Source organism: Pocillopora damicornis, chromosome 9, assembly GCF_964200805.1.
Source record: "Pocillopora damicornis chromosome 9, jaPocDami1.2, whole genome shotgun sequence".
NCBI lineage: Eukaryota > Metazoa > Cnidaria > Anthozoa > Scleractinia > Pocilloporidae > Pocillopora > Pocillopora damicornis.
In genome coordinates this window covers 18,876,715-18,904,425 of record NC_142678.1, presented here as the reverse complement: position 1 = coordinate 18,904,425, position 27,711 = coordinate 18,876,715, and the positions used below count along the sequence as shown (strand labels likewise).

Here is a 27,711-nt window from a genome sequence, read left to right as displayed (position 1 = left end):
GGACGCGGAACCTTTATCGCTAAATTCGCAGAATTGGTTTTCTAATTAAAAAAGATTATGGGAGAGGCCCTCGTATTTGTTATCTGACCTCGCCTGTCTCGCGGTGAACTGACTGCAAAGCAAACATACCTCTATATACCTAAGGCCTCTAGGAAAAAACCCCTACTTATAATCTGTAACCATATGACTTCGCATAAATTCAAACCAAATCTTAAAACTTTGATAATCACGAGCGATTAAGTGGAAGGACACATGAGCCAGGAAATGAATCTGTCTAGGATCTTAAGAGGTCACGAAAGTAGGTATCGATAATCACCGAAGAACTGAGATGAAGCCATCACTTTTTGCAATTTCCTTTGCTCCACTGAAAACCTTCCTCTAGCACCTACTTTCTTTGCCATAAACTGAGTTATATTTAAGGTTAGTAAACTTAGGACCCCCCTTTACGGCGTAGAGATAAAACTGGAACTAGACCATATCTAATTTGCAAGAATTCTAGGTCTTTATTCATCATGGTAGCTTTCATCTTCGAAACTTTTGTCAATGGCGACGTTATCAATGAATATCGCATTCGCTTAGAAACTTAGGGGATCGAGTATTTAACAACATGGCAGGCTGGAAACTGCAATCTCCATGTAAAAGCGATCATTGTGGTATACTTATAGGCTGCTTACCTCAGACAAAGGTATAGTGATCGAGGTCGCCCCCTACACCGTTCTTTACACCGAACCTGTCTGACGATGGCTCGACTTGAAAATCGAACCAGAACAGTTACTTCTTCATATTTGATGAAATGCGGTAAAGAAACCTCAGCTTTAATGAACAGACGGCACTGGCTTGGCTTGATTTCCGTCCGACTCTGAACTCTAGAGCGTGACATGACTCAATGCTTTCTTAAGTCACATGATAACTTCCCCCATCCTTTTTTTTTTAAGATCGATTTACAGATGCAGATACATTTATTCTGTCTAAAACTTTAGACTGACGGTTGTGGAAGTAGGACGAAATCACATGTTTCCGTATTTCTGAAACGTGGCGGAAACATGCAACTCCATGTTTCCGTTATGTTTACGTAAAAGTGGTCCGGTTCCGTTGTATACGCAGCAACGGAAACGCGAGAAAACGTCACGAAACCGGTAACGGAAACACAGGTCATCCGTCGTGTTTCCGGAACGGCTTAACATGTTTCTGCCACGTTTCCGTTTACGGATTCTTGCAATTTCGTCCTGTATTAGAAGTTGGCGGTAAGAGATCACAAAGTGATCACGAACAAAAACGCCAACTCTCTGTTCCATATTATTGAAATTATTTAAGGAAATCATTTGATGAAATTGTTTGATGAAATTGTTTGATGAAATTATTTGATAAAATCATTTGATGGAATCATTTTATAATATCAAATCGTTGGAATACTATATGTATTTTGTTATGCTATGGGAGGCAAGCGATTTCATCCCAGAGCATTTTTCCATTGCGTGACATTCTCAGAAAACAGGTATCAATGATGTAACAATAACATGTCTCTTTGCACTCGTCAACCTTCGCAGAGAGGCAGACGGAGATGAACAGTGCGTTCGCCTTCGAAAATGCGTAAATGAATTGCTTTTATTTTTAACAATTTTAGTATCTTGTGGAAGTCGGTAGATATCTTCCTCGCTTTAGAAATATTTCGGTCCGATGATTTATCTCACCCCTCTGTTTGTTTTGTCATGAGACTAATAGGCCGCAAACTTAGAACTCATGTGTAAAGCCACTTATCTATATAGCATGCTTAGCACGGTTTTCGGCTCAACTGTTTTTAATCAAGAGAGAAATAGAACTAATATCATAATGATGTCGCGCCCCCTTAATAGAATAACTCAAATTGAAATTGCTTTTTATTTTTTAAGCGATTAAAATAATTCTGCTTCATTATCGCATTTTTATAGCATCGTTCAATTTCAACAATTTTGGTTCTGAAAAACCAAATTTCTTTGAATAGGAGATACCAACGGTGTGTCTCCAGAGAGTGACAAGGTATATTTCTGAAAGTGCTCTCTACTCCTTTCTCGGAACTGTTGATTTTGTCATTATGTGTTACTCAAAAGTCAAACAATTTACATCAAACCAGATGTCGCCACTCGATCATGACATGCAACTTAGACTTAACTTCAGACATTAAGTCAAACGTCTCATAACTAACAGACTTTGTGTCTTACGATAAACAATACATCTTTATTCAAATTGATAGGTAAATCAAAGCAAGTTTATCCGAAGAAGGGAAAACCCCGTCCGTGGAAAGTTCTATTCATGACATCATGACACGTAGAAATTTCAATGCTGAGACGCAATCAATCACCGCCAGGGGGCTTTGGCCATGTTTTGCATAACGTGATCTGTTTACTTCAGTTTGCTTATTTTACAGCCAGATCTCATTTCGAAAGTGAAAGTGCCTTGAAAGCACCTTGGTAGGAGCTTTTGCCAAACTGAAAACTTCAGTTATCAATTTTATCATTCTGCTTCGAACCTTTCTTGATACTCTTGCACGGCAACGTTTCCCTCCGAATTCATAGGATCACTTTTGTTTGGTTAGCTCGCTGAATTGCATAATTAAACCTTTGAAACATTAATATTGAAAGAACCTTGAATAGTTATTTGCATTCAATCTCAGACTGTCGCTCTTAAGCTATTGAAAGTTTTTCGCGAACGAGACTTCGAAACCTGCAGACTTGGCATAACCTGGAACATATCTACTGCTTGAATTGGTTATCTGATAGAATGATTGTATTATGTACTTGTAATTTGCATGCGCGTATACGAAGATTTCAGAATTCAGAAAGTCCCTGAAAAATTTTATATCGTTTCCCCGACCTTTGAACATTTATCTACAGTTAACGAACAAACAAGGGCCTTTAAGCCCGTGCTTCCCTGAATACAGATGACAAAGTTAAATTAGCTTAGATGCCTGATTTAGATAGATGTTTTATTTGTGAGTAGTGATGATTGATTCGTTCTCCAAAGTGTTGTACTGTCGTTTTAAGCGTCAAATAATATTCTGTTTGACAAAGATGTTTTACGTCTTGTCACGAGCGTGGGACAAAGAAAAAGTTCTGAGTCCCCATGAGGAATCGAACCTCAGACCTTCGGATTCCGCGCTCCAATGCTCTACCACTGAACTATAGAGACTGTACGGGGAGCGAGGTCTATTACGAAGTTCCTATGACAAGTCAAGCGTCCTGCATACTGCTAAGATCGATAGCGTCGTGTTTGTAAATAGAAGAGGAGAGATGGTAAGTTTTGAGCTCGGTAAAGTAATAGAGCTCGGTAGAGAAATGGAGAAACATTTTGATACTTCCAGCTATATAACATGCAAATCGAAAAACCCCCTGAGTAAATTGGATATTCTTTAATAAAACGCGTAATTTTGCTAAGAATCTCCAAAGGCAATAATTTGGTGGATATTTATGATATTGGCCGGTATTTTTTTCCTGAGTAAGTCGCTAGTCATAAACAAAAAGCTCCTTTAAAATATCGATGCCAATATCTGGCCACTTTGACCACAAAGGCGTCGTCAATAAAGAGAGTAAGGCCAATAGTCCCCCCCACCCCCTTCCTGAATTATAAGGGGCGTGGGAGTAATTAACTCGTCGCGATTTTCTTGTTTTTGAGAGGTACGGTTCCGTCCAATAAAGTTAAACATAAACATGGATAATATAGTCATGAAGTTATAACTAATTATAAGTAATTATGATGATAAAAGGTTCCCAGTCGTGGCAATTTGAATATGTGAACGCCAAAATCTTGCAACCCTTTTAAGTGTAATTCAAAACAGGCATTTTACCGAAAGAAGGGCGATAGCGCTTCGCAAAAGACGAACACTTAAAACTGCAACGAAGCTCAGACGAAGCGAACGACAACAGTTGAAATCCCAATCCAACTTTGCTTTAGGATTTAACTCCAGGACTTTATGACATATTTCCAAAAGAGGGAGACCCGAGCTGGAGACAGACAGAGTACATATTCATTTAAGAATTGATTAATAATACTTACTGGATGAAAGTCGCAAGAATCTGCCAGTTGTTTGCAACACGCTACCGTATTTCAGGAACGAAACTGTCTTGCACTCATCATTAAGTAGATATCCGTGATGTTTAAATAACTCTCATGAAAACATTATTGGATTTTTCGAACGGTATTGCTTCCTTTTTGAAAAAGTCTCTGAACGTTTTGAATTTCCGTGGAAAATACAGCGAATTTGAATAACTTAGGCCCAAATAATTTGGCTGGATGCAAGTGTTTTTTTGTTAAGTGTCTGCGTTCCATTAAAAAACACACTCAATGTACTTGATAATGCCAATATATTAGGCCATGTTGGCTAAAGAGGCGTGGTGAGAAGGAAGAGTATGAAAATAATTGCAAAATGATTGGACGTAGCCCATCGAAACTGATTTAATGTCACCCCATAATTGTTGGCACCATTTTCAATAAGCAATGTGTCGCAAAATATTCAGATTATATGACAATTCAAGCGATCAGACTTGGTTTACGTAGCAATTTTAACATCATTGGCTAAGTGAGTCCTAAACGGTGGCTGTCCCACAATACAAGTGATGCTAGGATTAATAAAAGTTTTATTGAACCTTCCAGAGTGTCGCACTCTTGTAAAAGTTAGCATGATTTTTTCCCTTTCAGAAACGAGACCGCTCCTGTTTATACCTTCAGCACAGGTAAAAGACTTTCTAGAAAAAAGCCGACGTTTAATTGCCTGCGGCGCGACCTGCCACGACGTAACACTTGATGGGTGCATACAATTTAAGTCTGCAAAAAATAGCTTAGTTTTAGTAAATTAAAAGTTAAAAAAGACGAAGCAAACAAACAAGAGAGTTGAAAAAAATTCAAAAGAACGGGAATGGTTAAGAATTGCGGTGATAAAAACCGACTCTAATAGTCATTAAAAAGTTCACCCAACCATAACTGAGCAAGTTCTCTAGTTTGTGGTTTGGCATTTGTTCTATAAACTCTTTGTTAACCTTCTAGCGCCAAGACGCCAGACTTCCCACGAGGTAAACAAAAGATTATAGAAAAAAAAGTATTTTTAACAGCTATACGATTTCAAAGAAAAGATATTTGCACTCATTCAGCCTTCAAGCCACTCTGGTAGGAGCTGTTACACCTGTCCATTTTGAACAAACTCAAACGAAAAGGATTTTTCCTCGGAAAGGGTAATGATCATCGGCTATTCATTTTTCCTTAGATAGCCACCTTTGAAATCTTAGAATTGTACCATCGTACCTCTCCTCTCCGACTGTAAATGTTATAAATTTGGATTTGAGACGCCCTGGCTAATGTGAAAAAGCGAATAAAGCGAAAAACAAGTCAGACAATGATCAAAAGTTCAATTCTCTCCTTTGAAAAGGCATTTGTGATAACAGTGTGACGGGTGTCACTCTGTTATCACTGTTTTGTTGCGATGGGTATTTGGACCATTCGTACTATTCGATGACGAATATAGGCTTATTTGGAGTAAAAAGAGTTACCACTAATCCTTTCGTGGATTGCTCGCGCTCTGAGTTCCTCATGTCATTCAGTAACCCTCTAATCCCAGAGAGTGACTAACATCTAATTTCTCCTTTCAATATCACCCCTGAATCAAACATTAAGGTCATGAGAATAAAGGAGATGATAACCAACTGAAGAACCTCTTGATTGTTAAACAAATTCTCCTTGCCAGCACATTAGGAAATGTATGGAGAACAGTAATGAGAATATGCATACTGATGTTAGGGTGTAAAGGGTTAAACGATCTGGCCATTTACCTCCGTATTTCCTTTTAAGTTTTGAAAAACGGTGCGATCGTGTTATTTAGGTTTGCTGAGCGGTACTACGAGATCACCAATCTGGAAAATTATTGTTTCCCTACTACTGAGAGGCAAACATGCAATAACAAGATAAAAGACTAAAATTGTGATTTTTATGAACATCTTCGTTGGTATTGTTCTTCGTTTGTCGATGTAGGAGGTTTATAAAGTTTTTTGTATCTTCTTAACGATCACGCTTTATTGTTGAAAAAAATTAAATCAACTACAATTTTTCATCATCTATACTACTTTGGCATGGAAATTGCTACATAGACTACAAGTCACTTTTAATTATTTATCCCCTACCTACAGTTACAATAGTCTCAATATTATAAAAAAATGTAAATGAAGGGTAAATGACAGCCCGAAATATCTTTAATTTGTAAAAAAGCTGGATTGCCAATTAGATACATAATTTTTTTGCTGTTTATGTATTTTTATGGTAGTTGAAATAAAGAGCTTACTATGTAAGTATAATAAGTGCACTCAATAAAAATGGGTAAATGAAATTTGGAGAAAAATAGAAGACAGAGTACATATGGCTACAGACATCAAGATTATATGAACCAATTATTGTCTGCGCTGAAAGGAGGATAAGGATATCCAATTGCGTCAAGTTTTGCATTTAAGCACCGGCTGCACCCTTGTGATTTAATTTGGTTTAGTTTAATGGTAACAGCCCCACACTACCAGGTTAATTTCGGAATGTCTTAGAAAATCTTTATAGAAGGATAAAAGGATTTTCTACGAGATGCCTCTCTAATGCTAATGCCTTCGATGCCCTCTTTTGGTGGTCTCTCTTACTCCATACTCCATACTTGAAAAATGAAGAGAAAATAAGTAGCAGACCTCTCTTTATCATGTAAAGCATTCCATTTGTTAAACATATTAAACAGTGAATCAAGAGATTTCTTCCAAAGAAAAAAAGACGATTACAGAACCCATTCCTTCTCCTTGAGACCTGCAAAAAAATAACCACGAAAGATAAGTACAGTGTAAGACAGTGAAGAAAGCGTAGAAAAGTCTACATAAAAAACCAAATGTCATAGCTTCAAATGACGTAATGATTTATATTCTGAATAATTTGTTTCCAACAGTTTTTTTTAATTAAAGTAAGCATTTAAATAGATGTTATTATTTTCATAATCATAAGAGAAAGCCGATTGATAAAAATCCTGATTAGCGGGTAATGAACCAATTTAATATTCAAAAGAAACGTGGAAAATAAACGCAGGTCTTAAGAGGAAATATCGACCTGAAAAGCTGAGCGAAGGTTCCGCACCTGAGATTGCTGTTGCAAATTACTCTGTCTGGGACAGAAACTGACCAAACACAATCTACCTAGATATGTCACTCTTTGCCAGTTGCAGCTTTATTCTGGAATTTGCTTTACTTTTCTACCCGTATATCGTGAACCCTAAAGGATTAACATTGGTTAGATCTTCTAGCCAGTTACACTTCTTCCCAATCTGTAAATTCTAAAGACCCAAAGACATTTACTCTACAGTAAACCATAATCTAATCGCTCGCAGATAAGAATAATTAACAGAGAACTGTATCCCTTTGTATTTATGAGTCTAGCCAACCGATTCAATCCTTACCAGTGACATGTTTGGCTTCAAAGAAAGGGGAATACTTTAACAGGTTAAATTTCCAATGCAAGATACAGGAGAACTTACCAGTATTGCATTCCAGCGGGTGTATTCTTTCACATCCAGTGCAGGAGAGTCCTCAGTTATAATTATCTTACCGTCTACTCAAAATCGATGATAATTATTTTTATATGAATGAACGACAACAAAGGGAACCTTCCAAATTGTTAAGGGTGTGTCCCTCTCCCTTGGTTTTCTTTTTTTTTTATTTTTTGTTAGTATGTTTGTTTGTAGATTCCTTTGTTTGTTTAGTTTTTCTCTTGGTATATTTGTTTGTCACTATCATTTATTTAGTTTCTTGACTGTTAGTTTTTTGTATGTTTTTGTTTTCGTTTTTGTTTATACGTTTGCCTGTGTTTTTCGTTCGTTTGTTTTTTTCTAGTTTTTAATGTTTTCTTGTCTCTTCTATCTTGTGGGTGCATATTCTTCTTTCGACCAATCCTTTCCTAGTTAAAAAAAATTATGTCTTGCCGGTTCAGAAATGTGTCATTTGTTGTGTCCCGCGCTGCAACAGCCATCGAAGTTCAAAAATAAAATATAATAATATGGTAGCAATCTTAGTTACTACAAAATTCCATCCATGGAAACAGTTTGGACAAGTTAGCATTAAAAATCAAGTCACAAATCGATCTTTGATTTCAAGATTTCTGCACGAGTGAGACGTTAATTATCTTCGTGATCTATTTTTTGAGTATAGTTATTTCAATTTGCATTATCGTTTTTTTTTAAATTGTTACTGAGGACTAGTTTGAAGTTGGCCGAACAACGGATGTCGGCATATCGGGCACGTTCGGCTGCGAAAAAAAAATACATTACAGAGGTTACTACCAAACAAAGGATCAAATTCATTTTCAAGGAAAAAACCAGCCATCTATGGTGGCCAGTAAGTACTATTCTAATTGAGAGTAAGATGTATTTTAAGCACTGGTGTAGAAGTTTCAAACACGAGTCCAAAGTCATAAGTATAGATCCAAAGTTAGTACGAAGGATCCAAAGTCAGAACTTTGGATCCACAGTTATGACTTTTACACCAATTTCTTTTCTTTCCACACATTTTGAATGGCACTTACAGGCCACCCAAGCTATTACAGGAAAACAGAAACTAGAGAGAAAACATCACGAAGAAATCAAGAACACAAATTAATGACAAAAAGGCAAATCATATGCACTTGTAGAATACACTACGAACTACGATGCTTCTATTCTTCATATATTTTAGGTTGTTTAAACAACAACAAAGGTGCCTTGCAGATACGGTTTTTAAAATTATACCAGTGAAGCAGTTTGGAAGGAAAATTAAGTGGCTCCCCTTTCCCATGAACTTGATTATAAATCATGCAAATATTGAAACAAAAAAATTGGCTTTTCAACCTCTGCATTGTTAAGTTATTTTCGCAGTAACTTTCCAGGCCAATGGCACCAAGTGATAGGATCTGCCCTGAGATACCCAGGAGGTGTTCAATGAATACAAGACTTTTCAACAAGTGTACTTACACCCCATTTTGTATCATTGCAATTGCACAGTCTTTGTGAACCTTGTGAGAGCAGGGTAGAATTTGACAGCCACTGAAGGCATCCTGTAAACAACGTAAAAAAAAGATCGCAATTTCAATTTAAAGATATTTTTTCAAATCCTTTGGGCGTTAAAAGATTGACGAGAAGATCAATTTAAAGAATTACGATCTCCTTAAGCAGTAGGAAGAAGTTATAAAGAAAAAAAATAAATAAAAAGTAAATGAAAACATATTGCATAACAAAAAATCGTTTGAGCACATGTGATCACGAATATGTTTGTTCACGCCATAAACAGAAAGACTTCACCTCCAGACAAATGCAGCATTCATCGTGTCCCGAATCAGGTCTGCACTTATGTTTTCCTTCAAGACGTTTGTCCAGGCATACGTTACAAACATCACAGTGGAAGGATCTGTCGCTATGGATTCTATTCAAATAAATAAGAAGTAATGCAGAAAAAAAAAGTTTTTTCGTTCTGTAATGAATAGGAAACCTACCCTCACCAGAACAACTACACTCACTAGGTTAATACTACTCCCTCTATACCAGATGGAAACTGTGGCAAAGCAAATAATCCTTCCCCGGCAATTCTTCAGGTTTCCCCTTCAAATTGCCTCAACATAGTTATTCGCTTGCACTAAGAAAGGGAAATTCTTCGTCAAAGACTGTATCTAAAAGACAGAAGCTTGTGTAGGAGGTTAGTGCGTTCGAGGCTGACAAAAGCTATTACTTCTTAAGACTATGTAAAAGATCTCGAACTATTTCAAGGCTGAATTCATAATGTATTGAAACATTCTGAAGTAATTGAACATGGCCGGGGAATAATATCTAACCTGCAGATCCCACACTTCGTGCAATGGAAAGGATTCTTGTCAACCGACGTGAAGTGTTTACATGTTGCACAGAAATATTCAGACATTTTCGAGTTGCAGGAGCCGCACCTCTGGCTATTTTCATCGATCTGAAATGCATGGAGAATGTCATACAAATAAGAGATAGAAAATCACTCCAGCAGTCAATTTCTAATATTTCTATTAACATGACCATTTGACAGCATCTGTAAGAACTTTGCGATGTTGCTATATGTCTCGTCTCAGAAAAAGCGAGAGAGGAAAACTTATATTCTGTTCTCATATAAAATCTCACCACTTGTTCGTTGTAGCAGATAGTACAGCGTATATGTGTGGCATTGATTGCTCTTGCCTGATCCTCAGTACAATCAGACTCGTTGTGGCAACGATGGCAAGGGAAGAACTTTCCACAGCAGGGAAACCGGACCAAGCATCGGCGTTGATAATGACTGCAAACAGGGCGTGGAGTCTCCTGTACAGGTGTGGCTATGGATTGTTGCTCACGATCAGCTCCTAAAGTGGACTCATTGACTTGTGTAAAGACCTCTTGATTACTTGATTCGTTGATAGGTGATGGAGTGGACACCTCTTGCTCTCTAAAATCTCTTGCATTTTCTTGTATGCCCCCCTTTTCGACTGACTGGAGTCTGCGTTGAGCCTTGTTTGCGGGAGTGACGCTCGACGCGACAAGCTGGACAGTTTGGGCCATTATTTGTTGCAAAGATCCAAGAAGAGAACCTGAAGAATGCTTTATAAATGAAACCTCGTCATCAGCACTAGTGGAAATTTGGGCAAGTCCACAGTCAATGTTTTTCGTACTGCTGTCATATTTGTTCACCGTCGATTTCACACCATTGACAGCATCTCGTGAATAAGGGCTGTTAAATAATGACTTGGGCTCAGAAATTACAGGTTCCTCTTCGTCAACACAATGTCGCCTTAGCACCAGTGACAAATCTTCATCACACACACGAGATGGCAAACTAGGGCGTTCTGTCTGACTCATAGGCGATAACTGAGGCATGAAACGGTTTTTTTTCATAAAGAGGTCTCTCTGAGGGCAACTTATCCTACCTTCATCAGAGACATGGCATGATTGACAATATCCTTCTTCGCAAGATGCATCTTTTTCTGCGAAGGAGAAACTTCCATGATCTTTAGGTAAAAGGAAATATTGGTCGTGATCGTCCTGCTGATGACCTTCAACTGAAACGTGATCACAGTTATCAGCATTGATAGAGAAATCCGGATTGCTATCATGGTTAATGTGACGCGCTACAGAAATAGGATATGACTTTGAATTGGTCTTTGTGGGTATAACTATACCTTTCCCCGTGGCATTTAATTTTCGTTTTGGCCTTGCTCCCCCATGATCATTGCATGTATCAGGCCTTTCCCCTTCAATGAAATTGGGAATCGTTTTTCTTCTTGCTTCCTCAAAAGAACTTAGTTGTATGCGTTTTTCTTGAAAGCTGTCTGAGGATCTCATGGGTGGATGGCTTTGATGAGCTTCTAAGATATCCTCAAATTTAGGTTCGGGTTCATAGGCCATCGTAGTGGCTTCCATATAGTTTTCTTGTGTTTTTCTAGAAAAATCGAATGCACCTATCGATTTTTCAACCACATAGATTTCGCTTGCCTTTGTTCTAAAAATTTCAGCAGTTTCATTCTTATCAGAGTCTTGAAAATCATTATTCGAGTGAATGGGGAAATCATTTTTTGGAGACCTTTCAGATGAGTTACTGTTTTCGTTTTCCAGCAGCTTAGATTTTAGTTGTTCTTCTGGATTTGAAGAGTCTTGGGAATTGATAAAGGAATGAACTCCCGATAGCCAATCTCTCTCAAGTTGTTTTCTTTGAGCCTCGCAGTCATTTGAGCTAGGATCGGTGTCCCAGGCATGCGTCGATTCTTGGCTTCGTTCCTCAGCTTGAACGTTTGGAAGCCTCAAATTACTGAAGGTATCGTCATCTTGGTAAGGGTATCGAAAAGAAGCGTCATGGTAAACTGGCTTCATAACTGAGGATGCTCTTGAGGAGCTAGGCACGTAATGCTTCCCAAACCTTTCTTGTCTGTTGGAACTCTCTCGTTCAAAATCGAATGACCTCAAGGGTCCATCCACAACGTCAGTGTGTTCTAAAACCAAGTAATTGACTGATTGTCTTTGGCTTCTTGTGGTTTCGCTCTCATCGATAGCTTTAAAATTTCCATTAATGACTCTTGATTCTTCATCTTCTAAAGAAATGTGTCCATCCTTCAGACGCTTACTTTTTGATAGTATTTCAAGACTAGTGGGGTCTTGTGCATTACTTATAGATGGGGCTGGCGATTCTGGATCTTTAATAAGTTTAAGTACCGTCGGAGCGCCTTCATCGATTTTTGCTACTTCATTTGCTTCGAAGGAGTTACACCCCCTTTCCACGTAGAACTTGGAACTTTGGTTTTCTTCTTTAGCTTGATGTTGAAAGTACGGAATCCCAAGATAATTGACACTACCGTCATTGGTGTTTTGGCTTTCTTTAAGACTGAACATACAACTTGTGTAAGACCTGTTTGAATCGATCGACACTCCATCACCACTTTGTTCAAAGTTAAAGGAACTCTCTTTAAATTCCGATTTTCTTTTGTTCAAACTTCCCTGAAGGTCAGCCATAAATAAGCGTCTCGATTTTCTATCTCTTTCAAACAAAAGCCTACCCATCCAGGTTTCATCGCCGGCTTCTGCTCTTTGCGTGGAATTTTCTTCACGCGTCTGTGGGCTCGATTCAATTGGGGCACAACAGGGAGCCGTCAAAGCTGGACAGTGGCTTTTGGGACCATCATCTGATGTTGTTTCTGATTGCTGCGAGTTTTCAGAGATAGGATCCTGGTATAACTGACCTCGGAGAAAAGTAGAATGTCCTCCATCTAGGTCCACTAAACTTACATCCTTATCTTCTTTAGGAATGTGTTCCTGGCCTGTCTGAGTTTGAGATCCAATATCTGTGAATCCGTTGTCATCTTCAATAAGACCCAGACTTACAATGTCATCATCTTGAACTGGAGATGGCTCTTCGTCAAGCAATCGAGATATCTCATGAACTTCAATAAGGCACTGTGCAACACTGTTTTTGAGGCTGCTTTTTGAATCGTTGTCTGAGCTCTTGAGCTCCGGCGGGACCTGACGTGAAGAAATCATGAAATCAATAATATCTCTCACATAAAACGGGCGCGAATTATAAAGCTCAGAGAGCAGATGAAACCAAAAACTCGTCAAGAAAGTAAAAACGTCATTTAGATTAGCTTTTCAAAAATATACTGCACATAAATTTTCGACCTTTTCTCGCGAACAAAAATGAACGATAATCTAGGACGTTTCCTTTAAAAAATAAGGATAGACATTTAAGTGAAAAGATTGATTGCTACTTTCATTTAACCTTTTCAATTTAAGCATAGGTTCATGTGTGCATCTTAACTGATTTCTCTGTGGCTAGCATTTCTTTTCTCGTCAGTAGCATCTTGCAAGATGTCAGTAAAAGCACTCACCTTATTGTTCTGTGCGACTGGGTTATCCAGGTGGTCTTCTAGGTGAATTCCTGATTGGTACGCAACTTGATACTTCTTTGCTAAGGTATCGATGCCAAGCCAAGATATCACATCGGCCACTCTTTTAGGGCATGAAGCTTCGAAGTAGTGTTGAGTATTACATCCTTTCATCGCAAGAGTTGCTGCTGTCTTTTTCACTGTTGTTGTTGCCACGAACTTGATTCTTCGCTTAATCGACCTCTCGTCACGTGATAACGTCAGACGTGCTTTCACTGGTTGACGAATCGCTATGGATATGCTATGACTTTGTACCGCTAGTGTTAACGTTTTGTCGGAGCGGCACTTCCGAAGAAGGTTTAAAACAGTAGTTTTAAACATGTAACTGCTTGTTTGCTCATCTGCAAAGATCATGTACTTAGCCTCTTGCCACGTTGAGGTTTGAATCTCAAAAATGCTTTGTTCTTGCGGAATTCCGACTTGAAAATCTTCCGTCAAACAAAGAGGAAGGAGCTCAATACGACTGCCATATGACATGATGCTACAGTGGCCATACGCTGCTGTTAAGGTTAGGTCAACAATTACTCGGGTTCCACCGTCTTCATGTTCACTTTCAAAACACTTTAGCTGAAAACATTCGTTGACTGCAAGTGAGATACTCCTCTTCAATACCAGAAGTTCATCGATATCAAGAATGACAGGCGAGCTGCAGGTAACCAGAAACCCATTCGACGAGGCATTCGTCTTGTAAGACAAACTTCTGAAAACCTGTTCTTCAGGAGTAGGGCATTCAGCGATGCTTTCTACCGGACCAATTGCTGAGGAAACCAGAATATCTTGGAATGCAGTCTCCCCATTGCAAGTTACTAACGTTTTCGAAGCAAAAACTTGAATGCCATCATTGAGCAGAAAATGAAACTCGTTTTCGTAGGGTGAAAGTTTTGTATAAAGGTCGTATGCTGCAAAGGTTGTGTCAATCTCTTTCAATTCAATGGACATCATAATGAGGAAAATTACGAACAGCTGCAGGTTGAACTGATGGTCAAACTCTGTGTTTGTTGCATCTCTTGTGGTTTGTTTGACGTTACTCCTTTTTTCATTTTCCTCGATTTCTTTGCTGAACTCTTTTAAAGTGTTGTTCACATCTCGGTCGGCTGTCAGTTCACCAGAATGTTTCTTTAGGAGTAAGCTATGCATCCGAATTAGCTCTGCATTTGAATGACCCTGTTTTGAACGATGTTCCTCACAATGCGCCCCTGCCTGCTCGAAAAATGCAGCAGCTTCCTCTTTCTTTCCCTGCCGGAGCAGTTTCTGTCCAGTCTGCAAAAAGTCAACGGCACATTTCTGAGAAATCATTACCTTTGAGGCGAAACATTCACTTCCCAGTCTTTCTCCAGAAAGCAGTTTTTTGCCTGTCCTGGATCCTCTTAAATGAGGGTTGCTTTCTTGCAGTAACACGGCTAATGCTTGTCCATGCTCAGCAACCAGACCTTCAATCATCATTTCAGACACTACACTTCTTGGAGACTTTTTGGGGTTTTTCGTAATCTCCATGTACGTTATGGACAATTCATTCACAAATGAAACTTGGTACAGGACCTCTAAGCTTTCAACTGCTCGTTGGAAGTACAGGTGTGATTCTTCTTTGTGCTTCAATCTCGACTTCAGCTCACCAAGAGACATGTAGCATTTGATGAGGAGAGGATTCCTCTGACCAAACATCATTTCTAATATGTCGGCAGAGAATTTAAATTTCCCAGCAGCACTTGTTAAGTCTCCCGTGAGGCTCAGAATAGAACCTTGCTTGAACAACAGCGAGGCAAGGTCTAAATGATCAGATCCGAAAATCGTTTTGATGATTTCCACGGTTTTCTCTAATAAACTCAGGGCAATTTGGATTTTTCCTCTACGGACAAACACCTCTACTAACTTTTCAAATGCCTCAATTCTTACATTCATGTAAAGGCCACCAAACATGTCAACTAGATCTGTGAAGGAAGTGGAGGATAATTTCTCAAGGCTAAATTCTTCCTCGGCCTCCCTGATTTTTCCTTGCAGGAGCAGTACTTCACAAAGATGTAGACGAACATAATTGAGAAGGCGAGGACAGTCCTCTCTCTCCATCCTATTGCAATAGGATTTTAGGTATTTTAAAGCTTTTTCTGCTTCGTTAAAGTTACCGAAAGAAGTATACAAAACCGCGCGATTATTCATCATCGTAAATAAAGTTTGAAAAGGTAATTCGATAATCTCTCTAGCTTCACAGTCATTCCCTAGCTGCTCTTGTAGCTCAAGGGCTTCATTAAAATTTCTAGATATCAGATGCAGGCGGCTAATGTTGCTATACACTGCAACAGACTTAGTATCCGTGTACAAACGTTCCAGTTGTCGTAGCTTTCTGGATTCCACATAGCTCAATGATTTCTTAAATTCTTCAGTTGCCGAGCGAAAATCTCCTTTAATAAGTGAAATACATCCTTTGTTGTTGTAAGCAGCTCCTAAGTCTTGTAAAGGGGAATTAGAGGTTGCTAATTGATGATGAAAATCTACCAGCATTTCAAATGTTTCACGAGCAATTTCGAGCTCTGAGATTAACAATGCGAACGCCCCCAGAACGTTTAATACGCTCGAGTAAAACTCGTCCACACGGATCCTCGAGTCATTGGGTGAGGATACTTGATTGATCGGAGAACTTCTGATTTTCGCCTGAAGGTATTTTTGCCCATCATAACTTGAATCTAACAGTAACGTTCCGTGTTTGATTGAGCAACTGACGCCACCCTCGAGAAAAAGCTCCTTTCCCCAAGCTAGAACTTCCCATGGCCAGTCATCCTCGTTTGGAACCTCAAGATCCTGTGGCTGAATATTTGACAATACTACGAAAAGAGATCTTAGAGCATTTCGCGCATCAGCAATATGATCATTTTGATGGTAGTTGATGGCCCTCTCTAGCGCCAGTGCAATTTTGTCAATCATTTTACAATTTTTTTCCGCTAGATACACATCTTTTGATTGTAGTCTATTTATTTTCTTCGCGTGAAAAGCTCTCCCTTCGACTTCAGCTATGGGTAGTTCTTTTTCTCGATTCCAATGGATTGTTCCAGTGCTTTTCTCTGCAAAAAGATATGGACACTCTAGGACCTACATCAATGCTGTGAGCTGGTCTAGACAGATAGATAACTTTATTCATACACGGTGAAAATTCTTTCAGCACAATGTAAGAAAATAAAATATCTAATTCTGCTAAACTACTTAATACTAATATAGTACTGTAAGAATAAAAACCCTATCATAACACTAAAGCTGCTTTTTAAGGATAACCGCCGGTGAAGTTAACGTTTAAATTCGCTCAAAGAAACTGTCGATTAGAGTTCATGTGAAAGGCTGTTCCACAATATAGCACCTCCATAGGAAAAACTTATCCTTAAGCAATTGGTGCGGGATTCTGGAAGAGCCAATTTACTCTCAGAATTCCTCATTTGGTACGAAGTAATATCATTTCGAGATATAAATTGGGATTGTCTGTGATGATCACAGTAGGAATTTGACTGCTTCGATAAATAATTTGCCCTTTAATTGCTCTAATCAAGACAAGGGTTTATGCGACTAAACTCAGGTTATCAGAATTCCTTCTTCTCTGAGATAATCCTTCAGTTTACCTCCAAGGAGGTATTCCTAAACAGAACTTTACAATATTGTTTGGGGAGAAATTTCAAAATGGTTTAACACTTCTTTAAGAAGAGCAAGAATCTTAAATAGTATGGTTATAGCCACTTTGAAAAAAAGGGTCTTTAGAAAAAAATTGGCGCCTACTTAATTCGTAACCTTCCTTATTTCTTTCAACAAATGTATTTTTCGTCGATTGATATTTGTTGGGTTATCGCCACAAGGTTCAGCACCACACCTAACATCGTCTCGACGGTATGACAGTCAAATATTTTGTTATGATAATAGCACTCTCACAACTCACCTGATTTCGAAGAGTTACGAGCAACAACTTTCTCTTTTAGGCATTTTAATTTGCTTACCAAAGCCCCCATTGTAAATTTCGTTCGTGTTGCCTCTGATTTTCCTATAAAAGATTTTTTGATGATTATTTTAAAAGGTATATGGTTAGAAATAAGAGTGATATCTTATAGAATGGTATCTCAACTTTTACATCTTGTCTTAGAATGCACTCGTTTTTTCATAAGAATTTTTTTTATGAGAATATTCAAGCTGTGATTAACCAAAATTTTAAGAACATCCTAAGAACATAACCAGGCTGAGAGTCAGTTACGACCGCCTTTATTTCGCTCATTTCTTTTTGAGAGAAGTATAAAGAAAGGTAAAAGAAACGTAAAATTGTAGTCTAACAGGACGATTAACTCAAACACTTGAGGACATTTTTAATATCAACAATGAATTTTTGTTATTGCACGATAAACTGATGAACAGCTCAGTTGTAGTCGAACCTAGTCTGTACTAACTAATAGGTTTCCTGGTCATGTCCAAATTGGTTTATTGAAATACTATAGCCAACAACTCTAACAAAATGTCAAGAACGTTGTTAAGTTCAAATCGCAAAGAAGAAAATTAACAACGTTAAGCCTTCGCCCCCCAAATTAGACGTTCTTATAAAAAAAAAACAAAAAAAAAAGAGTGTAGCTCTCTGAATCTGTTAAGACATAGAGGTCTGATCGAACTTACCTTCTCCTCTACCTTCCCTTTTCTTGATGATGTCATCATCTTGAAACCAATTTTTTAAAAGCTCTCGATAGTATTTCTCAAGATGAGAGTACATGCGTTCTGCCTTGATACTATTAATAGTATTTTGGTAACAAGTTCCTCCCAATCTCACCAGTACATCGGTGATATCCTTCCAGTAAAGGTTGAATGTTTTGTCATCAACAGCGGCCCCCCTGGCATAACTGTAAACTGTGTCTCTGAAGTACGTAATGCGAACAATGTCTGCTACAGCGGTTGTGTTTTCTGTAGGAGGTGGAAGATCCCAACCAGAAGCAGGAGGAACAAGACCGCAAATATTCTTCAGCAAAACCATTACCAGAGTGTTGTCAAAATGCTGCGATGATACAAGCGAATGAGGATACAACTTTTCCCACTGATGAGCATTCAGGACTCTTTTCTTTCTAAGTGACAGTAGTACGGAATGATTTGGTTTACGTGATAAAAATGTTCCCAGGTTTTCTGGTCGATAAACCTTGTCGAACGTAGTTCTCAGGACCTGAGATCCTACATCTATCAATAGGCGACATAATCGTGCATAATTAGCTGTTTCTTTCGAAGAGATGAAAGCCGTTGCTTCTGAAGCCATGATTGGTAAATCCTGAAAAAAATTAAAAATTAGCTAGACTTTTTAATTCATATAAGAAGTAAAATTGTGGATTTCTATGGTATAAATTTTATTTATTATTATTTCTAACTTACGCTAAGGCTTCTTTTGTTAAAATTTGATAAAATGAAATACGATCACTAATAAATCCTGGCGAAATTAACAGCTTATTATTTGTCACGTATCACGGCGATTCTGCGAAGTGAAGAAGGAAGTAATTTCGTGTCGACAATTTATTGTGGTTACATCAACCAAATATCCTGTCAGTCGACTGATAAAAATAGACCTGCTTTGCCGCCGTCTTTGGTGCCTTAGCTGAAACTGTTGAATTCGCGTTTTAACTTGTATTCTGATCCGCATCGATGAGTCAGTTTCCTCAAATATTAACATAAGCAACTGGTAGTTCATGAGCCGCTCGAGTAAAACCAGGAAAAGAGCCGATTCTCGAAAACAAGAAGCAAATTTTCTAGCAAAAAAAGTTATCTTTTTTTTTACCATGCCACTCACGGCCTTGCCGTTCAAAATTACTTCAAAACAACAAGTTTAGCAAGCAAAGTTAAACATGGATGCATTGTGTAAATGAACACGCGGCATTTGTAAAATGGAGATCATTAAGTTTGTGGCTAATGTGAACGAAAGCCGAAGTTGGGAAATCAAACAAAAATTATATCACCTTCAGCCAGTAGGCAAACAAAATCGGTTTCCATCCATGTTAGGCCCTCATGTTACTAAATTGATTCTTCTTTCTTCGCATCGAGAGTTCATAAGGAAACAAAAAACAATATATCACATGATTTGGTTGTCAAGAAAGCTCCACGCATATATTTAAATATGATTTAAGTTACTTCCGTGTCATTAAATTGAAATCAGCGAAACATTAGCCATTGAATTTAGAAAAACAAGAGATGTTAGAAAATATTTAGTTAGTTCAGTATGATTTTGTCATTCGTTTTTACTTATCATTAAGTTATTATTTGAATTCGAATTTCAAAGTTATTTAGGTTTTAGCTATTGCAATGAGTTTCCAAACGGCGACTTTCTTATCTAACTTCCACTAGTGGACGTGTTTAGTTTATCTACTAACCTTGCTTTGGAAGCACAAGAAAGTTGATCGGAAGTATTGAGTACGTTGTCCTTCATTTGAGATATATGTGCAAGCTTCGGGTCAGAATTTTGGCAACAAAGGTTTATCCTCCAAAGTCAGTTGGCCACCATGCCCACTCATGCCTAAAGATAGTGAAAATCTGAGCATTTACTTCAGAGTTTACTTAGTTGAAGTTAATAACAAGAAGACAATTAGTGGGTGGTCAGTGAGAACTAGAAGCCGTATGAAAATCGAAGTGTGAGAATCAAAGAGAGATTAATCAGTTACAGTCAGGCGATCAGTTACACAGAGTGAAGTAAATCTGATATAGATAGAATTTTATTTAAGAAAACCGAGATGTTAAAGAAAACTGCTCCAAGAACGACAGATCTATAAAGCAGTCGTTAAAGCAGTCGTTAAAGCAGTCGTTAAAGCAGTCGTTAAAGCGGTCGTTAAAGCGGTCTGCAGCTAGTTTCCCACCTTCATTGTGACCCAACATGCTTGGCAGACATTATTTGCTAACAGAGGTATACAACAATATTGAATTTTTATTTCCCGATCACTAAGAAATCGAGGAAACACCAAGTTGATTATTTTCCATCGATCTTCCAACCTCGAGCCACAAATCGCGGGCAAAAATGTTAAGTTGATTTGCGTGACTGCCTGAGCTAGTAATAAGTCTAAAATATGTCAAAAACTGTGGAATATTTTGTCGAACCGTCCTTCCTGATTCGTGAGAGAAGTTAAAGATGTAAGAAGCGTGATGCATCAGCTGAGCAGTACTTGCTAAAGCTACGATAGGATCTCACCATTATTGATTGTTGGAGTTACCCATGAAAAACATAAAAGTTGAAAAACTATTTGGTTCCACTGAATAGATGAGCTATGGCTGACAGGTTTTAACAAAGTTGTTTGAATGAGGATGCTAATGCAAAATATCTGTTGGCTTAACACTGTCAATATCATGAAGTGTAGTAAGTAAAAACTAGGTTCCATTAGCACAATCGTAAATATAATACAGGACGCATTGTCTGTCGTTATAGGCTATGTACGGGGGAAAATTAGAAATAACTCTTGTTCTTTAAAGTTTTAAATCTCAATTTGGCAAAAACCAGTCTATTTTCCGTACGTCTTTAAGTAACAAAAAAAAAAATACATTAAGAGGAAGATGTGAGCATAATTTTACACTATTCGTTAACACATCCTGCCTCGACAAGTCCTCTTATCTACTCACCCATTCATAGCTTTAAAGATTCAACAGGAAAAAGGTATCAGGGATGATATTGAACACTGACTAGCCATTAACCAAACGAACTTAAGACTTTCCAATAGAATAATTTCAAATTTACTTTGTGACTTCATATCTGGAAACCAGTTTATCTGGTAGACACGACGAATGATGTCAAATACACGGGAAAAAAATTCTATTTCCTAAGATGTCATCTGCCTTTTCAAATATATTTAGTATTATTAGGATTGCATGGAAATTGATTGACGTCGAATTTTTCCGATATTTTCTAAATTTACTCCAAGGCAATTTGTTTTGAAACTCGTCAAATTTTCCATTCTTAGACTCCTCTTGGCTTTTTCTGTCTTATTTGTATTCTCTTGAACAATGTGAACGATCATATGTTCGATGCTATGGATCGAAATTGTTCGATATCGGAAGCTACTTGCCCTTGGCTATTATTCGGCATGTCTGCAACTGTGGTCTAGCCAAACAACATTTTGGTCACCAGCCCTTATAAATTTTACAGTCTTAGAACATACAATTACGAAGCTTGTACGACATGACGAAAGAACAAATGCTACGAATCTATATTCTTACGCAGTGCTGATGATGCAATGGAGCAAAAGCACTCAGATTTCCTCAAATGTTGATAACAGCATGTAAAATACCTTTCAGCAAATCCTCTTAGTATTGTTAGACCCGATGATTTCAGAGAACTCAACCGAATATACACAATGATACATATTTCGCAAGATACTGTCGGTTTGTTCTCACCAAATGTAAAATTGTTGCCATACAAACAAAACTACTGAGAGGAAAGCATATTCCGGGGTTCCAAAAGCAGTCAAACACTGATCGAAATCACGAAAGTTTGTCGCGACAGAAGCGACGATAGGAGGTTACATCAGTTGCCTAGTTGGGCAATACGATTATTTACGTATTGCGTTCTAAAAAAGGTATCTTATATCGATAGGTAACACTGACCGTGCTAAAAAAAGGTATCTTATATCGATAGGTAACACTGACCGTGCTAAAAAAAGGTATCTTATATCGATAGGTAACACTGACTTATAATTACTATACGTGCGTAAGTCTTCTTAGTGTAACTTAGCTAAATTTGATTTACATCCATATCAAATATTTTTAAATCTTGACCTTCAGCGATATCTTAGAATCTGTCACTCATTTCGGGCTATACTTAAGATCTTGGACCCTGCTTACTAACACATGAACGAAGTGACAGAACACAGACTCATTAAAATACTAAAATTCGGCATACAGGCCCTCTAATTACGTGATTTAATCAGTATTCCACCAAAATTTTCCCAGTTTGAAACTGCTGGTGAAATGAAATTTGAAGAACCTTCATTGAGACCTTGGAAAATTAACTGTCGTCACAACGTTGGCATTGAAAAGAATCACGTAGGAGTAGTCGAAGCGCTAAGAAATGTCGCCGTCTTCATCTTTAGGACGTAAGCGTAACAACTATATATAAAGATCATTCGCCGGCGATCGTATATTCCTCAATCTTGCTCGCTGACTGTCAGTATGAAACCTTCACAAAGTATTCTTATGCTAAAGTTCTTGTTAAACGACACTGAACCTAATTAAAATAGAGAGAAACAGCCATCTGCGCCATTATGATGATTATGCTTTCTACGTGAAACTAACTTCATTCGTCAATATGCATCAAGCGAGTTCGTATTATAAATGGAAAAAATGACGAATACTTAAGGTTACATGAACGTACCGAGTGAATGAAAACTTTTACTGAAATCGGTGTAAAGATATAAATCTTTTGCATGATAATCTTCACGACAATAGCACGTGTTACTCGACTTTTTCACTTCTTACCTTAATCAATCTCGGTTGATCGTCCCTTCAGGTACGAAGAGTTGAAGTTAACGGCCTTCACATCGAATATTTGCTCATTTTTCCATCGTGATTATTGCCGCGAAAGAACTTAGGATTCATTTTATCGCGAGATAAATAGCCGCGAGTATCAGGATGGAACAGTCACGTGACCGGGTCACCCGTGAGCGCACCTGTCAACTCATTTTTTTTCATAAAATAAAATTTACAGATCTATAGTGCCCACAGAGAGCCATTTGCAAACAAAACAATTTTGTTTTAGGATTCCAGGGTTTTTTTTCCCTTTCAATAATACTGCGTCTATCCTTGCTTTCCTCTCCACTGGAGAATCAACAATTGATGATTAAAGCTGACACAGCGCTTTCACTTTCACATGGGAGAATATTTAAAATATCGGCAGGTGAATGTTAACTGTCCAAAAAAGGGCCAAACTCCTAAGTTGTTGGTGTTTGATTTCGTTCATACTTGCAGAATATTTAAGAAGTGTCTACAGTTTGTGGCCCAAGAAATTAACTGAACTGAATCATTTGGACAAAAACGTGACGACATTTGCTGAGTAAGCATAAATCATGATACCCGAAAAGTGAAAACTAATCAGTCAAACAATCTTAAGTTGCATTATGTCAGTCATAACAATTAGACATCGACCTCTCAATATTTCCATGAAAGTTTTGGTCAATAATGACTAGACTTTTCATTTATTCAAAGCAGAGATAATTTTGTCTCTGAACATTTAATTTTAAAAGCGAAAGTTGGGTTTTCCCTGGATAATGTCAGATCTGAAAACCGTCTAATATTAAGCTACTTTTCATTACAATGAAATCTTAAAGTACTCGCGATTTTCTAAGCCTTTCGTTGAAGCTAGCACCGAATACTTTCTTTTACTGTTTCAGCTGATGTGCCTCATCAAAAACCGGAATAACAGGAACAACATATGAAATCTTTTGGTTCAGTTCCAGTTCACTGGATTGTCAAGAGACCGTGTTATTTGATATTGAACTCTTATTCTGCTTTCATAGTCTCTCCAGGGATTATCCTAATTACACTTTTATTATCAGTGCTTTGTTTTTCTTTTTCCACAAAGCAATTCGGTCAGTTCCAAAACAGTAGAACTGAGTGGTGATGAAGAATGCAGAAGGGAGTAGACATGTATGTTTATGTATTCAGGTCTTGATGGGAGTGCACCAATGATATACAAATCTATTTTTGCAAAAGTCTTTCGTCCCTAGCGCAATGCAAAGATTCTTCAAATCAAAACAACAATGATATTTCAGGAAGACGGGAAAGTCCCAGTAAAAAAGACATGAAAACGAAAGATTTCTTTCGTGGTCAGAATGAAAGAGTGATAATTACATTTCAGTGCGGAGTTTCCAAACACACCGTTTCAACCTAAGTAATCTTACTCATTTAATGAGGAGAAAGATATCGAGGAAGCATATGTCAGATTGCTTGGACGATTTTAAGCAGTAGTGAAATAAATATTCAGTATATAGATCTTTCCGATTTGCTTGACAAGAGCATCACGCCTGAAGAGAAAAAAACACACATGCTGAATTCCTTGAAAGTCGGTAGAAGGATATTCTGGTAGTTTTTAGATAGATCTTTAATGACAGAGGAGAGTTAAAGACTCGGTGACTGGGTTCCATCTTTATCTGTTTAAAGAGAAGCTGTTTGAGGGACGATTTACTTAAAGATCGTACAAAACAATACTTTGATAAACACTTCACTTAGAGTCAAGTTTGGTTGTAAAAAGTCATAGAAGGTATAACTCTTAATTATATCAGAACTCACACAGCGTTTATTCCCCTAGATTGTGGGTTTACGAGGGGTTTCAAGGAAATGAATTGGAAAAAAAAACAAGTTTCGTTAAGCAATTTGAAAGGGCATTCGCACAATGTCCTTCTAGCTAATTATCTGTTCAATGAGTAATTTACCTTGTGACGTTGCATAATTGGAACATACAACAAAACAGCTGTTATTCCTTGGTATAATATCAATTTTAGAACAATTACAATTTTTTACAAGGTAGCTAGCCTCTAATAAGTTCTAGTTCGAAAAAAATCTTGCATAATCACAAATGGCATTAGCCGATCCAAAAACTCAAGTGATGCTGGGATTAGTAGAGGGAGTTCTCTTGAAACCTTCAGAATGTCGTACTCTTGAAAAAGTTCACATGATTCTTCCTCTCGTAAGAACGACGGAGGTTGACGAAACTTTCAACGACAACGGTCCTCTAAGGACTATATACCCTCAAAAGGACGGTCCCTCCACATGATCAAATCAGTTACCCTCGAGTTTAAACCATTCATAGTAATTTCTGTTTTATTCGACGAATAAAAAAGAAACAGTGACTTCAAAAATCAGAATGCGGAATACATTTTTGAAAACCATGGTTGTTATAATTATAATTTCTATCATCATCATCATCATTATTATCGTTATCATCATAACCATTACTATCATTATTACCAGTATCATTCCTAATATCAAAATTTAAGGCTGTTGTAACGGAGAAACGTTACCTTTTCCATTTTATCACTCAAGCCTTGTTTAACTCATAGATCTCCTTGTGGACACTACCACAAATGCTAGTTTGGTAAAATTTAAAAGAAATCATGCAGTCACCTGGCGAGGGTAAGAAGGAAATACGTAAGAAAAACTCGGTGAAAATATGATTATGAACTAGTTTGTATGATGCTAGTGACGCAGCCGACCTACAGTTTTTCAAGGCTCAGAAATAGTTTTGTTAAATAAACGATCACACAATCACATGTTTGGTCTCAGGGCCCCTCAAATGCTTGCACATGTGACCGTAAAGCTAATATTTTAAATTCAATTTGACACGGTGAAAGCATCTCGGTAGACAGTTTTCTTTCGCTAAAATTATGTGATGAAATTTTCTGGAAATTAGTGTCTATGCTTCAGGCAAAGCTAAATTGCACAATAATATATTTTTTTCTGGGGTGGGGACAAAATGCAGAACCACTATTTTAGTAGGCGTAGGAGCGGAGAAATGTTAACCGATGGAAAAATTGTCTTTTTTAAGCACCTTAAAGTCAGCTTTGAGCTGAAAAAGCAGACCTAACGGGAACAGGAGATGCAACATATTTGCTTCCATTTCCACAGAAGGTAACATATGCACGAATATTTGTCCGCGGACTGATTATTTGTTGCTCGAAGCCTACAGTTTTCTTCGCATGTTTTTGCGCCAAATTGAGGACTCTTTGTTTATTATCCTTCACATAATCTTGCAACGCACGGGGAAAATGTTTACGAATAACTTACCATTTATTGCGTGGGATGTTCACTTTTCAGTGTTCTATGGTAGGACCTTATTACGATGAACAATCAAACTTGTCCCTTTTTCTGCAACAACCACAAAGCGCTCTTATCTTGAATTAAATTTTTAACAAATACTTTTATCGAAGTGGACGTAAGGTTTGAAAATTGTGGAATATTTAACAGTTGTGACCCTCCACGGGGTCTCAGGGAATAAGATGAACGCACGTACGCACACGGCACGTTATAACACGCTTGCACGCTAATGGCATGACTTGCTTACCGTGCAGATATGCGCATAAAAACAATTGATTTTGGAAAGCGCGTTCGTAACTATTATTTATATCTGGCTAACACGGTAGAGCTTGGTAAAATTTTCGCACAGCCCCATACCATTGTAAAACAAATCTGTTTTCCCAATGGCGATGTCTTGTTTTTGTCATTGTCTTCTCTATCCAAGAACTGAATGCATAATGTAGGATGGGGCTGTGCGGAAACTTTGCCGAAAGTTGTAATAAAAAAGGAAACATTCACGGCAAATCACGGCTCTTTCCCTCAGGATTTTCACAAGGAATTCAGTAGGCACGAAGTGTTTCACAAGGTCCAGAGAAGCTCAGTTTGAAAACATCAATTATTTTTTTAAAACTTAATTCTTACCTTGTTAAATATAAATCCCTATCGCTTCACTCGGTAATGAACCCTCCATGTCAAGTTGCACTGGATGCTGAGAATCGTATCGGCCGGGCGTATCGGTGATTTAAAAAGCCTTACAGTTTAGGACGTACTTCTTGTTCAAATCGAAAGGCACTTCGACTTTGAGAGGCGTGCTATAAAATTGGCACGGTCACCGTGTTATATCGTGCAAAGTTGCATGCAAGATCTTAACACGTTCCGGCTTTGTTACCACCGTGCGAAGCAAGACAATGGCTACAAAGTTGATGAGGCGAGTAACTAACACGCAGCTCATGTGTTAAAAGCTAGTTCTTTTGTTTTAGCGTGCGAGCGTGCCGTGTGTGTATGTTCACCTTATTCCCTGAAATCCCGTGGAGGGTCACAATTAGTGCGCCTTTAGAGACAAGTTGGCTCGAACAAATTTCGTAAATTTTACTAAATCCCGAACGTTGGGATATTTGGAGCCTTTTTTCAGCTCCGTAACAGTTGGCCCAATGCACTTTCATATCACAGGGTAATTTAGTACTATCAACTGAGTTGATGACGTAAATTGGCCACTGTAAAGAGTTGCAAAACTGAAGTTTTTAGCGTTAGCCCCTCGTCAGGGTCATTGGAGGAATAATGGGTTTTTTGTGTGTTTCTATGCAGAGAAAAAACATTCACAACCCACAATTACTCTAGTCGCTCTGATCTCTCTCAGCTTTGTAACTCTTTACGGTGGCTAGTTTATTTCATCAACTCAGTTGATAATACTAAAATTACCCTGTTATACTCTCCTACTGACTCAGCCCAAACTGTTATCTGTAAAGCAGCCCCCACACCTATCCGTATGTTTCGTTCCGGTAAGACTACTTGCTCAAGGCTACT

At 38.0% G+C, this 27,711-nt stretch overlaps 1 protein-coding gene across 5 annotated transcripts; it reads right to left on the bottom strand.

Annotated features, from left to right (window-relative positions):
* Positions 1–5,942: 5,942 nt before the first annotated feature.
* LOC113677989 (uncharacterized) lies at positions 5,943–27,065 on the bottom strand. Of its 5 annotated transcripts, XR_016179800.1 has the most exons (12): positions 22,876–23,213; positions 19,791–19,933; positions 19,380–19,452; positions 18,064–18,700; positions 17,345–17,446; positions 13,378–16,487; positions 10,151–13,012; positions 9,838–9,965; positions 9,311–9,431; positions 8,984–9,066; positions 7,517–8,283; positions 5,943–6,798 (listed from the first exon to the last, which is right to left on the bottom strand). XR_016179800.1 is itself a non-coding variant. In XM_089182615.1 (11 exons), exons 4-11 carry the CDS (start codon positions 18,686–18,688, stop codon positions 8,223–8,225), a joined length of 7,092 nt encoding a protein of 2,363 aa, XP_089038741.1. In that variant the 5' UTR covers positions 18,689–18,700; positions 19,380–19,452; positions 19,791–19,933; positions 26,830–27,065; the 3' UTR covers positions 5,943–8,222. The 5 variants fall into 5 exon arrangements, 4 of the variants coding, with proteins under 4 accessions (XP_089038741.1, XP_089038740.1, XP_089038739.1 ...); XM_089182615.1 differs by lacking the exon at positions 22,876–23,213 and adding an exon at positions 26,830–27,065 and having other exon boundaries at positions 5,943–8,283; XM_089182614.1 differs by lacking the exon at positions 22,876–23,213 and adding an exon at positions 26,179–26,328 and having other exon boundaries at positions 5,943–8,283.
* Positions 27,066–27,711: the final 646 nt, after the last annotated feature.

Bases quoted from the DNA above. Each gene is read 5' to 3' on its own strand.
- LOC113677989 (XM_089182615.1), bottom strand. From the start codon at position 18,688: ATGGCTTCAGAAGCAACGGCTTTCATCTCTTCGAAAGAAACAGCTAAT. The intron at 13,013-13,377 runs GTGAGTGCTTTT...TCTTCACGTCAG, and splicing joins CAGTCGCACAGAACAATAAG to GTCCCGCCGGAGCTCAAGAG. The intron at 9,966-10,150 runs GTGAGATTTTAT...CATGCATTTCAG, and splicing joins TCTGCTACAACGAACAAGTG to ATCGATGAAAATAGCCAGAG.